The sequence below is a fragment of the Penicillium subrubescens genome (assembly GCF_028828155.1).
Source record: "Penicillium subrubescens strain IBT 31985 chromosome Unknown utg000001l_segment0_segment0, whole genome shotgun sequence".
Taxonomy (NCBI): Eukaryota; Fungi; Ascomycota; class Eurotiomycetes; order Eurotiales; family Aspergillaceae; genus Penicillium; species Penicillium subrubescens.
Genome location: NW_026643151.1, coordinates 4271081 through 4285635, shown reverse-complemented (window position 1 = coordinate 4285635; position 14555 = coordinate 4271081). Strand labels below are relative to the sequence as shown.

Sequence of the window (14555 nt, the reverse complement as noted above, 5' to 3'; positions counted from 1 at the left end):
TGAAGCCAAATTCATTTCCCCTCTGCCGAATCCGATAGATGAAAAGACCATTGCAGCGGGGAAATAAGCTCAATAGCGCCAACCTTGCAAGTAGGTACCGAATGAACCTGCAGCGACTCCGTTAACCCCAGTTGTCCATCCATTCCCCTGGGTCTGCAAAACGCGGAGTGCGGGGACCTAGACCATGGGCATGGGGAATCAACTCCATCGCCCGAAATGCTCCCGTGAATTCCATACGCAAGTGTACCTCAGCCTAGCTACCGTGGCCATCGATTCGCTGGGAATTACACCAGAGGCCCGGGGACCTACATCGGAGATTATGAGTCTAGCGATGGGATATTGTAGGAGACTTGCAAATGTCAGGCAGCGGCAGTTCCGACTGCACTAGCCTGAATCCAACTCTTCGATGCGCCGACAATAACTTGGAATGGCAAGTACAGGATCTCACTCCCAGAAAGTGAGCTGCAAGCTATTTGCGGGAAGATCCGGTGCGTGCCCCAGCTCCGACGGGTCTTCTTCGGGCGTATTCCAATTTGGTACAACCTACAACGCTAACCATGTCCGGAGTTCCTTCGGGGCCTCGGTTGGCCGGTATGTGATACGGGCCTAGGATAAACTTAAACATGGGATTTCAGAGTCCACTAAACCCGGACTCATATGGTCTATTCTTCATCCCTCTATTATGAGATCGCGGTGCGATCGAACGGGATATGTAAAATATGCGCTTGGCCTATTAGAGTAAAAGGTAGACCAGGGTACACCCCCACGGGTCTTATCAGATTTCTGCTGGTCATATCTGTCATTGGCTATAGAAATGCATATCTATGAATCCGGAGAAGCTTATATGTAGTAGTGCATAAGCGTCGTTTATGGCTCCGGGCCGTAATCGAGGACAAATTGATCAAATCATGCGAAGAGAAATAAGATTGACAGTCAGTATACATGGAACAGACGGGTATTGTCATTTTAGAACAATAAAATAACAAGAAACGAAAAAGAAAAGGCCCTTTTAGGCGGGAGATGATCCAGGATTGTATGTATATGCTTGCGAAAGACGCTCAGGGTATTGGATGCAGATGATGTATGCATATGGGTAAAAAGACAGGTCACGAGATAAGGTAGAGAGATCAAGGATCAAGGAGTGAGAGATCCTCAGCGGGGGAGATGGAGGACTATAGGATATAATTGGTAGAAAGAAGACAAGATCGAATGAGAAGTCGAGTAGTAAGTAGGTGGTCGGAATATATGAGAAAGACGGCTGGACATGGCGGGAGAATTTTTGGCGTCAAAAGGGATTTTTGGTATCGTATCTGTCTTGTGTGCATGATGGGTTTCATTGGATCATCCTGGACTGTCGTGCAGCTTGTTTTGATAGCTTGCCATTAGCAGGTGCAGGATTGATAGGTGGGAGACCGCTCTTTCGTCTGTCTTGTTGGATATGGTCACGGATTTGTTGAGATTGGTAGAACCGATCGGCAGGAGGACTAGTCGACCAAACCGGCGAGGGTTGGCCAGGAGGAGGACTCGCCGACCAGGATGGTGCTGGTTGAGCGGGAGGAGGGCTTGTCGACCAAATCGGAGGTTGAGCGGGAGGAGGGCTCGTGGACCAGACCGGCGCCGCTTGAGCAGCAATAGGCGAGGGTATTTTAGGGAGTGGACAGTTTGGTGGGGGTGCCGCTGGAGGCCCAATGGTCAATCCTGGCATGCTCTTGCGGCGGGATATATTCTGCGGGTTTTGATCCATGTTCATGTTGGACATTCGGGGGCGCAGAACTGGGAGAGGTTCCCCTGGAGGCAAGCTCTGGGCGGGTGGCTCGCCGTTCATCTGAATTCCTAATCCAGAGCGACCAACCATGCTTAGTGGGCGAGATGGCGGAGGACTGGTTTCGGAAGGCGTAGAACGCGGTAAACGTGAGAGATTGACCATGTTTTGTGATGAGCGCACGGTTCTGGACAAGGCGTCCTCGGAGTTGGAAGGCCGGAGGATGCGTCGGCCGTTGGGTTCCCGTGTAATAAGTATTGGTTCTGGAGAGTCGGTCTGCTTCGAGCTTGCAACGCTGTATGTGGGGGACTGCGGAGGGGAGGAGATACTGGAGATGCTAAAGTCTCCAATACTCTCACCCCGTCGGAGAACACCAGCTAGAGGCGCAGGTGGAGAGGCCAAAGGAGGCGGCCCGGGCCTTGCTACAAACTTTTTGCTGAATGAAGGAACGCTAAAGTTTGGTGCTGGTGGGGAAGCACTGCGTACTAATGAGTCGGGTATATTGGGTGGTGGAGATTGGCTGTATGGAATCGCTTCGGAGCGAGGAACGGCAGGGAAATCTTGCAGTTTGGCAGACATATAAAGAGATTGGCGTTTGGCATTTCCGTGACTGGATGTGGGCGGGCTACGGGTGTTGGTTGAATCAACGTCCCTCGACCGAGCCTCATCAGAGGGACGGCTGCTATCTTGAGGCGGTGAGTTGGGAGGATTGACTGAAGTGAATGATGAAGATTGAATGTCGGAGCCATTGCTGGGTCCTGTGGCCTCTGTCCAGCCTGTGGATACCGAGCCAGAGCGCGAGTCGATTATGGATTGGCGGTTCATCGAGACGTACGAGCTTCGTCGAGACTGCCAGGTCATTCCGCCGACTGATGAACCGTCTTCTTCATCGGGCGAGCGAATACCCTGCGGCTGCAAGAACAGGCTGGAGATGCGATGGGGGTCTTTCTTCACAATATTGCGGGCACTGGACTTGCTCCGAAGCTGAGGCATCTGGTCATCATCAGAGTGCTTCTCCGCGGTGAACTTGGGACCCCCACGGACTTCAATCTCAGCCCTAACGGCCGTGAGCCAGGAGATCATAGAATCGGGGCTATCAAAGACCAACAGGAAGCTACTCGCCATCCGCTTTGCGTTTGATCGATGAAACCCGAATCGAGAAAAACGGCCCGATTTCGCGGGTTCGGAAGCCCCTGGCCCGTTCTCTGCTGCAGCCTTGTGCGATACCTGAAGCACCCAATGCTTCCCGGGAATAGCATCACTGGCAAACGCTACCGACTGAGGACCCAATTGCAGCATACACTCGGGAAGGCGGTCATTCTTCCCTTCGCCGGCGTACTGGAGGATAAAGCCCGCCGTTGCGAGGACATAGATCTTTGTAGTCCACTCAACCTTGTTGATCGTGCCTGACAATGTCCGAAGATGCTTGCGCTCTTTCTGCTCTCGCTTCTTCCGGGCTGCATCGGCAGTTTCATCTGGCGCTACTTCAGCAATTGACTTCCCCGTCGTAGCATGGAGACGTAGGATTGCGTCCGCAGACATGGCCGGCGCAGATAGGCATTCATGTTTATAAGATTGAGGGTATGCCTGGAAAAGCGGGGGCGGTTTCCATCCATATTGATCCTGTGAAACTGGCTTGGAATCCGTTGCTGCTGGTCTCGGCCTCGGTGTTTTCAACGTTGTTCGAGCTCGCGGGGTGGTCGGAGAGGTCAATGTCGGGGTTGACACGACAGTTCGGGGACTGGTCACTGATGGCGACAAGGGGGCATCTGCCACCGTCACTGTCTGGGTCGTCTCCGTGGGCTCCGGGTTTGTTGGCGGTTGGTTTTCCTCAATCTCGGCCAATTTGGCGTCGGGGGCTGCTGCCGCACGTTGTGATTTATCGCGGGCAAAAAGACTGCGCAAGCTCGACTTGGACGATTGTCGCTTGACGGGACTTTGGAGCGGCACGGGGTTCTCGGAGCCATTGGTACTGGGGTAATCGGTCGGCCGAGGGCGCTGCAATCGCGTGGAAGTTGTTTTGGACGAATTGGCCGTGGGTCGGCTAAAATTGGTTTGCAATGGGGCCAGTTGATGACCTCTGCGCTCGCCAAAGGACGGGGATGGCCGCGGCGGGTCACTCATTATAGGGGAGGACATTGTTGACCCTCACGATGGTCTGTACTGGCGACGGCATTCACCAAACCATTGCCGACGTCAAGAGTCGCAATTGATAGGGAAAAGGGGAACGGGGTCGAGTTTCTTAGAGGGAAAGGATCATCGGCGAAGAACGTGGGCGCGGCTGCACGGCCGTTTCGCAACGTCATGCACGATTGAGAATGGCACGATGGTGAAGGAATGGCAGGAGTAGGGCGTAATTCGAGGTAAAGAAGGTTAAAAGAGTGACGGAAAATAAGAATTGGACTCGAAAAGGTCGGCAGTGGGGGAGAGAGTGTGAGAAAGAAAGGATTCGAGCGGGCCAAAAACCAAAAAGAAAGTCGAGTCCTGAGGTGATGCGACGTGCATAAAAATGAGGCCGCTAAGGAAAAGTTGGGTGCCCCTGAGTGGCCCAGAACCTTGTAATTTCCCCTCGATTTCCTGATTTTTTTCCTTTTCTTTTGGTACTTTTTATTTGACTTTATGGGGTACATCTGGAGTCGTACAGAAGAAAAGAAGAAAAAGCTAGTTCTTGAATTATAAGTGTGGTATACATGCAATTATTACTTCTAGAGTGTTGTACGGTCTTATTCTTGAAGTGTCGATCCTCCTGTCAGGCGGGAAGGAAGCTACTGTATTACTTCAGTATCAACAGTATGCTCATGAGATACTTGAGTAATGAGTATCTAATAGGTATACCTTCACAGTAATCCCTGGATAATTTTCCGTTTAGTGAATAGTAAGTCGAGTTGAAATAATTGCATAGTTTTCTTACAATAGATGCATATTGCATCGCATATCTAACCACCTCCAGGCAGAACAGATTAGAATCCTTCCCAACATCACAACCGAAGATGCCGAGCTATACCAAGCTAGGATAAGCTAGACCCGGCTAACAGTAACGGCTCGACGGAACTATACGGAGTTTCCCCGCCCATCGTTCTTTGTCTGATTCCCGTACAATCGGTAATCCTCATTTGTCTTCGCTAGTCAGTGGGGACGATCTTCAATCCAACGACTTGGAAGTGTGATGCATCAAGTTGGTCATTTCTTGTACAGACTACAAAGTACCGGGTACAATTTCCTAGATTTCCACTTTTCTTGCATCGGTTCAAAATTCCCCCCAAGAAAGAGTTTCGAGCTCGCCAATTCTTCAAAAGCCCTAAAAGTCAAGCATAAGGTCAGCGACCGCCAGAAACCTGAACTTTCAGGCAAATTTGTGCCTATTTAGGTTAAGCTTCGGCTTAATATGTACCTCTCCCCCTTGTTCGGCCACTGGCCACTTTTAGCGCCCACCCTATAAAACTATGACAGGTGCCACAGCAGATTTCGTTCGTGTGGGATATTCCATCGCTGGATTGGAATGGGGCATAAATAGTGGGCCCGACAGTGAAGGCATCATATTGGCATCTAAAACGGGCAACTGGTATCGGACGTGTCCTAGGTTGTTCTGGAGATTGCCATTTGGCTTCCTAACAACTCCAGAAATGGGCACGACATAGCCCATAGCACATGATTAATCCAAGCAAGAGAAATGAGGTTTAGCATGACAACCTTCATCGAGGAAATCTCCAAATAGAAGAAGTAAACAATCAATTTATAAACGGAGCCATAACACTCAGGAACACTTGATGGGCATCATGCTCGATAACATCCCCATGGCAGGGAATGATGCGATCAAATTCCCAGGCCTTAATGCGCTTCATCGAGTCGCCGAAGCCCTTGCGATCTGACATAGAGGAAACATGCCACACGAACTTTTTCTGCCAAAATGCCGACATTTCCGTCGACGCCAGAGGCTTCAGTAGTTTGTTCAGAAGGCCAGATGTGGCACTTTCGCCCGTTCGAGAGTATTGTTCCGTGGCTGGCAAGTTTAGAACTAGATCAGCCTCGATAACCGTCTTGGAAGGCTTGTGTAAGAAGACTAGTTCCTTGGATTGATGGCTGTGGACATATTCCACTGTGACTTCATCGTCGAACTCCTCTGATATCTTCGGGGGTGCATCGGCGCGGAATATATGTCCAAAGGGAGTATCTTTGAACTCTGGGACGGCTTGTCGTTTCTCCCAGAGGCCTTCAGGAGCGATGATAGCAGCGCTGGGGAATGCGGTTTTCCATTGGGTGAGGTTTAGGTGGTGTTCAATATTTAATGCTGCAATATACTTGATTTCCCCGCCGCCCAAGTTGGTAATTGCCTCGTGTACTCGACTTGTAAGCGGAACGGGAGAGAAGACTGCGATAGACCCGGTAGCTAGGCGAACTATCAACGCACCGGCAATGTTTAGCTCTAGAATTCAATATCCATCTTTGGGTAGCATAGGGCAAAAGAAAATTTGAAACGCATACATACCCAGAGTCCCACGGCCACCAAATTTAACACCACCGAAGGGCGAAAAAGGCAGGCTCAACGTCACAATATCAGGCGTGACATTTCGGATAACCATTACCTCATCTGGATTAGACGGAACTTGAGGTGCCATTATTGTATCGAATCAGTATTCTTCACTATGAAATGTACGAATGTATTTGTTGATAGTTTTGGACGAGCAGCCGCGACCTCGACGTCGACTATAAATGCGAGTTGCCCGCTCTGAGGCTCTCGCACTAGCGGGCACACTAGCGGGGGGCTTCTACGAGCACAGCTCGCACGGCCTCGAAGTTCATCAACTACTTATCCAAATTGGCCATTTAGCGTTGTCTCTTCGCGCCATCAGTCGACTTGCTTACGTTATACTCCAGAGCTGAATCTCAGCCGGGCGCATCTCTCTACACTATGTAGATTCCAGTCTAACTCATTACGGCTTATGTAGAATGAGGGCCTCGATGACTGCCAATGAAAGTTCCTGGTTGCTGTTTTGAAGTCGACTAAGCTCAACTTCTACAGCTCTTACCTATTGCATGAGACTATCGCTTGCGAAAAAGGGTGATAATACGCTTCGGGGCATGTGGAATATACCACGAACGTAGGGAAGCTTTCACGAAAGGGTTAAGAAGGAAATCTAATAGAATGTACAAAGGTAAATCTGATGGGATTTGGTCTGATTTCTAGTTAAGGTGGAAATATGCTGCTATTTAGGCCTTTCACGGGGTCATACTGTGGCACGATGAAGAAAGATCAGATGGAATTAACATATGGATCAGGCAGTTAGCTAACAGAAACAAAAGAATGGAACGAGTGTCATGGAGTTAAAGGATTTGGAGCAAGTAGCTTCACAGCAATGCCCTAATAGGGTATAAGAGAGCGAGGCACATAAGCTGACATGGAGACGAAGGAGCATGTAAGTTAGGTGGAAATCACTTGACTCCATAGATTAAAGTTGGCCCGTGCCCTGGCTGGCATATGTACATGCCTGCTATTGATTGATGACTGTCGTATAAAGGTGACCTGGAATGGAAAATATAAGAAATACAGCTAAGTTAAGCTATCTTTATGGACAAGGTTATGCACTACTGTTAAGTTCTTCCCTCTCACTTCCCCCCCTTTTCTTAAGTGGAGCTCAACCGTTTCGCTCCACCTCCAACGTATCAAAACTTCCCACTCTCGGTAAAACATCATGCCACTTTTACTTCCCTGGTGTCAGAAAATGATCAGAGATCTCACATCAACGGGGAGTTAGGGACTGAATTCAATTCTCGATAATACATAGTCTAATTGAAACCGACTAAGGCCCCGGCCCGCATTTCAAACCCTGTCCAGCCTCAACGGCGCCCATCAAACCGGCGCCATTATCACAATGCCGAGCCATCGTGATATCCTTCTGGGTAAGGCCGCGTGGGTGATGTGTCGTCCAGTGGACATCGACGGAGCCGAATCGCTAGGAACCAATTAGTATTAGCTTTTACTTTTTTTTCTTCCCTCTCGAACGCCTTCTTCTCCTTTTCTCGAAGCTTACCACGGTCATGGTGGCGTGGTGTTTCTTCACTGAGCTTTCGGAGGCGATGAGATTGACGAATGACTGATCAGAATTATTCAGTTAGCCTTGGTAATATGTTCGAAACTGTCCACTGCGGGTTGTCGGAGTATACTGCGCATATTATTGCAGGTATACGTGAAATGGCTGTACTCACCACTGCTTTAAAGTAACTCTTAAAATAAAACGTCTTCGTAACACCCATTCCATCGGCGTCGAGGGCCCAGCCCTGTTGTTGCAGGAGGGTCTGCATGTCCGGGCCTAGCTGCGCCGCATCTTCTCCTTTGGCGAAGTGCGGCTCGACCTTGTTAGACGCCATGCGCTCCTGGTTCAATGGCCTCGGACGAAGGGTCAATGGAGATATCCTGGATGTTGAAAAGACAGGTGCTGGCTGGAGGAGTCTCCCACAGAGACGAAAAGCGGGGAAGCTGCTCATTGTCGTGGGTTAAAGCCGAGGATGTCTCGACTGCGGTCGCTGATTCGAAGGATGATTGTTTGGAGAGCTCTTCGGTGCACGGACCAGGCCTATCTTATCGGAGTCATACTGTAGCTATCAAAGATCCTACAGACAGTGGTTCTGGACAAGGGAGGTCTATTCTAAGTGAGTGATCTGGATATTGGGGATTGAACATTACATGTCAGAGATCAGATCTTAGATTCCCTACATCGTATAGGCCAAATAGTAAATCAGTAGTGGGATTATGCAATCAAGTAATCCTGTCTGGGCTTCCCCGTTCATGGCCTATGCGTTCTACCGATAACCAGGGCAACTTACCCAAAAGTACACATAGAGCTCATTTTCATTCAGTAGTTCATGATAAGCCCAAAAGATCCTATGCTACCAGGAACACACACTTGGATGTAACCTGGGCAAGAAACACCAGGGGAGATCCCCGGGCATCGCGGGGTATACAGCCCCTAAGCTTCAAGCTCCCTTTCGGGGGTCAATCACCGAAAACGGAAAACACCAGGCTTCACATCCGAGTCCCAGCGACACATAGAAAATACGACCTAACCATCTACCCAGCGAAATCTCCCCTCAATCCGTCGATCTACCGCTTTGGGAAAGTGGGAAAGCAGCAAGGGGCGTCTGGAAGATGGATGGCCTGCAGGGTCCTCCCCCGGACCCCCCGCTGCTCATCGTGAACCACGCGAGTATCTCCGCAGTGATCGTCGATCAGATCGACTATCTAATGAAGATGAAGCGAGGGGTAGATATATGGATGAGGTCGATCGGACAGGAATGCAGTTCAGTTGCCTTGCAAGGATCCATGAAGGAAGCCCAAGCTACGGCATGGAGTATGAGACGCTCACTACTGTTACAGATTACAGCAAATAGGTGGGATTGAATATCACGGGGGACAATCAACTGCATTGGGGGTAATCAGCTAAACCATAGAATTCGTAACAAGCATCGATCGAGTTCGCCACAAAAGCCAGTAAGCGTACATAACATCACCAACAGACAACAGACAAATATCTCCAAACACGCACTTTTGCGAATAGCACAAGCAAATCAAAAGCCAAGCCAATAACTGAGTCGAACAGGTACCAAGCAATGGCGACACAGACACATACGTAGACGATGCTTGCCTGCGAGCCGAATCCAATTCCAGTCTTGCCCCCCCTCCCATAACCAACAGTATTAATTAAGAGTCCACCACGCCCAGCGCAAAGGATCCATGCGGTTGAAAAGACATGCACAGAGAATAGAAGATGTGATATTGCCCATAAATCACAGGGCAGAAAGTCCCAAATGTTGGCTGTTGCCGTCGGCCATTGGTCATTCTTGTGAGGGCACATTTTGTGCACGTGAATCAGGAAATTGTCTGATATTCCTTGGTATCAGTATGAGCCTCAGTACGAGACTGAGAAAAAGGCGTTTAAACTCCTCCAACCAAGCTGTTGCGGCGTGAGTTGACACGAGAGTTGGCGCGGGAGGTGACGCGCGAACCGGGGCGGCTGCCCATGGTTTGCCGGATGCGGAGATCCTGCTGAGACCGGGCATATGAGTTGGCACGCGAAGCTTCCGGAACCTTGGAAACGCGACGGCCCTGGATGGCCATGTCGTGGCGGGCCTCCTCGAGCTGCTGAGCGAAGGGGGAGCGCTTGCGCAGGACAGGACCCTTCCAGTAAATCACGTAGACGGCGATGACCAGTGGCAACGAGATACAGACTAAAGCTTTTGGTCAGCTGATGATTCACAAGGAGAGTTGGAATAGGAAGTGGACATACAAAGAATAGTAGAAGCATATTCGAGGTGGTACTTGCCACCGATGTCTGCAAGGGAAAGATCATGTTAGTCAAAGCGAATCAGGAAACCGGAGAAGAGACAACTTACTCTCGAAGAACGGAGTAGCGGGAATGGTGAGGATACCAGCCAAAAAGTCTCGAGACCAACCATTACCACCAGTCGCGGAGGCAGAGTAAGGTCCGTAAGCACAAATCATATAGTCAATTGTTGCCATGTAGATCGCATAGTTGGCGATACCAATAATGGCAGCAAAGATCATGGAGCCAATCCAGTGGCATTGAGGCAGGCTAGTCCAGGCAAAGCCAATCAAACCGATAGGCAAGCAGGGGACGGTGTACAGCAGCCACCACAGACGAGACTCATATTGAGCGCGCTCACTGTCAGGATGGTCCCGGCGTTCCTTCACGTTGCGCTTGATGACGGGGAACCACGAAATCCAGGCAATGAAGTAGCCGATCAGGATCGGAATAAAGGCCAAACCCTTCTCCCAAGTGTTGAATCCCCACTGGCCATACACCAGCGACAGGGACTGCACAAACATGAAAATCAGAGCATCACTGAAGCCACTCAACAGAGACAGGGTCAATACAATGGGCTCGGTGAGGAACATGCGGAAGGGGCGGATCCAGGTAGCCATGAGCTCACGGGGCGGGAAGCGCTCGCGGAAGGACATGCCCTCGGTAGGGCCGTAGATGTTCGGGTTCTCGCCGCTCTCGCGCATATCCTTTGCGATCCGGTCCATCATCACGGTGGTACGGGTCTCGGGAACAAGCAAGAAGTGCATGATCTGGACGAAGCCACCAAAGATCAACTGGATCCAAATGCTCCAGCGCCAGGGGAGGAAAGCCTCCACAAATCCACCAACCACGGGACCCAGAACAGAGCCACCAACGGAGGAAAAGACGACGGCAGCCACAGCGTACTGCTGTGTATCAGCCTCCCAAAGATCAGCAATCATACCCAAAGTGACTGAACCTCCCGCAGAGGAGAGACCACCCAGAGCACGGCCGACCATAACAGAAGCAAAGTTTGGTGCGAGAGCCACTGGCAATTGGAAGATGTTGACGAGGAATAGCGAGGCCTGAAGGATGGGCTTGCGTCCGAGTTCCTCACTCCATGGTGCCCACAACTCACAACCGAAAGCGTACAAGACCAGGAAGATCATTGCACCGCAGCGAGCGGCTTGCTTGGAAACACCAAACTCCTCGGAAATCCCCCCAAGACCGTTGGAGTACAAAGAGGTGTTGAAATTCATGGAGGTCTGGACCAAGAAGATGACAGTAATGATCAACCACTTGCGTTTCTCGCTGAAGGAGTATCCGAGCTTGTCGTAGCACATATCCTCCGTGAGCTCGATTCGACCCGAAGCGTCGGTATTTTCGAGTTGAGCATCCTTCTGGCCAAGCTTTTCATTCAAACTGGGGTCGAAGATCTCTTGCTTGGTAGCACTCGAGGCCTCGGATGTCACCGCATCGCGGCCATCTCCCAGCTTTTCTGGGGTGCTCGCCATGCTGATAAATTTCTGGAGGGCAGGGAAATGTTAGTTGGTTCGTTGACCCGGGTGAGTTGTATATAGTATATAGTAGCAATGATCACTTACGGTTGAACAACGTTGAGTACAGTGATAAGATTCAGTGGTTCACAAAAGTGAGAAGAGTGGAAAATCCGGGGAAAGGACAATAGAAGAAGATGTAGTGGAAGTAGAGAAGATGGTAAGAAGTTGAGTAGAGTGGGGGAAGTGCGAGGATACAAAATACAAAAGCAACAAGCAGGAAGTCGACAGGGGGGAGGGAAGAAAAGGCAGGCGGGCCCAAATAAGTACGAAAGATGATTTAATAGTTCTGAAAAGAGAAAAGTAGATTTCATAATTCGAAAAAATGGAAAGTACGAAATACAACGGGGAAGGTGCGATGCAACAGAACAACCGCCGTCAAATGCGGCCGGGCATTCCTTGGGCCATCCACTTTTCTTCCACTTTCTACTCTGCTTATGCGCCCCAGATTTTGACTATTCTTTGTACTCCAGGATGGACCACACTTTACTCCAGACTCCTCGCCGTGGAGTTTCTCTTTGGGTTCACCGAGTGAGACGCGGGATGCCGACTGATCGTTTCCCCGTGGGCCAACAGTATACTGTACTACACTTCTACAGAACTATACCCACTTTTTCATGCGGGCCTACTCCAACTCCAACCCCAACCCCAGAAAGAACTTTTTCATCTTCCAGGATACTCCTGCTCAGATCTCATAGATGATGCACAGGATAATTCCCTGCATATTTACAGAAGATCTACAGTGCGCAAAGCCTCCAAATCCTTGTGGCGCAGAGTCCTGATTCATGCATCAACTTGCAGTCTTAAAAAGCCACCAGATAACCCTCCGGAAAGAGACCTGCCCCACGACCCTGCACAGACCGCAATTGGTTGTTCGGCTCCACTTGTGAGACCACCATGACCAAAGGGCCGATGCTATGGCTTCCCGGTAATCGAATTATTGTCTTCGGGCGAGCTCCGAGGACGCCGTTTTGGGGTCTCATGAAGGGTGGGAATGTCCGCATTGGGACATGCAAGAGAGATTGCGGCGCGGTGTTTGATTTCTACCCCATGTTATATTTCCTGGATGCATGCAACATTGAATCTACTGTTGCTAACCAGAACCAAACCAGGCTCGATGAATTAGGATATCAAAAAAAAATCATATGGCGCCCCACGATGCAAGGAGTCGGGAAGATTTGCCAGTCCCCGGATCGCATGGTTCCCCATCGCAGATCGAGGGGGCATCAACCGGAAAACAATTACGCAACAAAAATAATGACGCAGGCCAGATACCCCAGCGCAAAATCTGTTCAAGCCGACCAAGCCGATTATTAACATTGCCAAACAAGAGTAAACGACAACAGACTTGGCTCGGTTGCGCCAGGATTTGTGATCGCCCGCGCGGGCCAAGGATACGATCGCCAAGTGACGTCAAGGCGCTTGGGGCGAAGGGGCATCCAGGGCTGTCCCGGCCTATCACACCGGGCGCAACGGCCGTGATTCGTCCAGAAGGACTTTCAAAGACCAGGCCAGGCAGGCGAGATTCAGGACCAGGTACCACTCGCCGGTTGCTTTGCTGTCTGATGATGCTGCTGCTTAGGTACACTTACGGGCGTGGCGTCGCAGCGATCGTCATCCGTGCAGGGGTCCAGAAGTCTTGTTCCGACCCCCCGGGATGCGGTTACTCTGTGCGTCGTGTGTCCATTGTCTGATTCTAGTTTCCAGTCACCAAGCCCCCAAGCTGATTTGCCATTTCGCTTCCTGATTTGGATTGATATCTACCACACTGGATCTGCCCTAGAGTCGCCTTGCGGTCGCCTTTCCAGAAGACATTATCGAAGGATGTCAAAGCGTTCCATGTAGTCCATCCACCACATGAGGCATCAAGGGCTGATCCCAATCCCTTGCAGGCTGCCTTTGGCCTCTCCCTTTCCTCCGGCGTGTGCGGTATTTCTGACACTGACATTATTGTTCGGACCCCAATATCGTTCGAGTTCCGAGCAGTTTCCCCTTTGACCCCATGGAGCACAATCCGAGAACAAAGTTTGGCTGATCCACCGAGGGGTGGACCCCAGCGTTGTCTTCCGGAAACGACCATCAGCACAAGGCCAACAGGTTCCAGACTCACAGAGTCCAAAGATCAGAAATATGTTATCGTGTTATCGGTACTCGAGTGCGAGATAGATAGAACAAATGCGACCTTGCATCGTACTTGCACATGGCCATCGTACTGCATCGAATCCCCGAAAAAATCGAGTGATCGACAAGATCGAATCGCAGACGCCATGCGCTCGCAAGGGGTCGACCGAGCAAACAATGTTACTTGATAACAGAAGTTTATCACCTCCGGTCAGATCAATTGACGGTTCTACATGTGCTCTACATGGTGAAATGGGGTGCGCTCTCGGGCGCGCCAATTAGCCAGCTGGTGTATACATGCATTGAGTATGCGTGTAACACCCCAATCCGTACCATGTTTGAAATAAACAGAGTAAAGTTTTAGTATATACACCCAAGATAAAAGTTACTAGTTCAGAGTTGAGCGTGTGACAATCAACTCCGCATCCGAACTATGGAATATGAACGATAAATTATGGTCTCATCTCGAACTTCTACTTCGACCGGTAGTTGAGTAGTCTGGCGCCACCCGTGCTACCCGGCGACGCCGTCTATCCTCTATTTTCTATCTGCTGAGTTATGAGTTTACCTTTCCCGGCTCAACACACTAGAAAACTCTGAAAATCAGCAGACGTGGGGGAAGAGGAGCATAACCGCGTTTGATCGACGTGGCTGACTTTCCAATCCTTGGTTCGCTATCAATTAGTATTCAGGGCTAAATGCAGATATCCTCCTCCCCTGAAATCTGCGAGGTCAAGTCCAGGGCCCCCCTGGATATTGTCTGGAAACAGGTAGGACTAAGAATTGACACAAACGGTTGCACTGAAGAACTTGGGGGGC

The 14555-nt window shown here is 50.3% G+C and overlaps 4 protein-coding genes across 4 annotated transcripts; all 4 read right to left on the bottom strand.

Annotated features, from left to right (window-relative positions):
* Positions 1 to 1333: 1333 nt before the first annotated feature.
* N7473_001490 (peptidase family M20/M25/M40 protein) lies at positions 1334 to 3901 on the bottom strand (the record flags this gene model as incomplete). Its single annotated transcript, XM_057147430.1, has 1 exon — positions 1334 to 3901. One exon carries the CDS (start codon positions 3899 to 3901, stop codon positions 1334 to 1336), a length of 2568 nt encoding a protein of 855 aa, XP_057015316.1.
* A 1589-nt stretch (positions 3902 to 5490) lies between these two features.
* On the bottom strand, positions 5491 to 6378 carry N7473_001489 (uncharacterized protein; the record flags this gene model as incomplete). The annotated part of the gene is made up of 2 exons (XM_057147429.1): positions 5491 to 6185; positions 6249 to 6378. The coding sequence occupies 2 exons, from the start codon at positions 6376 to 6378 to the stop codon at positions 5491 to 5493; spliced, it is 825 nt and encodes a 274-aa protein (XP_057015315.1).
* Positions 6379 to 7494: 1116 nt separating this feature from the next.
* N7473_001488 (4a-hydroxytetrahydrobiopterin dehydratase) lies at positions 7495 to 8268 on the bottom strand. The gene is made up of 3 exons (XM_057147428.1): positions 7967 to 8268; positions 7792 to 7854; positions 7495 to 7713 (listed from the first exon to the last, which is right to left on the bottom strand). Exons 1-3 carry the CDS (start codon positions 8243 to 8245, stop codon positions 7561 to 7563), a joined length of 495 nt encoding a protein of 164 aa, XP_057015314.1. The 5' UTR covers positions 8246 to 8268; the 3' UTR covers positions 7495 to 7560.
* A 1424-nt stretch (positions 8269 to 9692) lies between these two features.
* N7473_001487 (uncharacterized protein) lies at positions 9693 to 11573 on the bottom strand (the record flags this gene model as incomplete). Its single annotated transcript, XM_057147427.1, has 3 exons — positions 9693 to 9985; positions 10045 to 10089; positions 10151 to 11573. 3 exons carry the CDS (start codon positions 11571 to 11573, stop codon positions 9693 to 9695), a joined length of 1761 nt encoding a protein of 586 aa, XP_057015313.1.
* Between the last annotated feature and the right edge of the window lie 2982 nt (positions 11574 to 14555).

Coding starts and splice junctions, on each gene's coding strand:
- N7473_001488 (XM_057147428.1), bottom strand. CDS start 8,245: ATGAGCAGCTTCCCCGCTTTTCGTCTCTGTGGGAGACTCCTCCAGCCA. Junction 7,855..7,966: donor AGAGTTACTTTAAAGCAGTG/GTGAGTACAGCC, acceptor AATTCTGATCAG/TCATTCGTCAATCTCATCGC. Junction 7,714..7,791: donor ACCACGCCACCATGACCGTG/GTAAGCTTCGAG, acceptor ATTGGTTCCTAG/CGATTCGGCTCCGTCGATGT.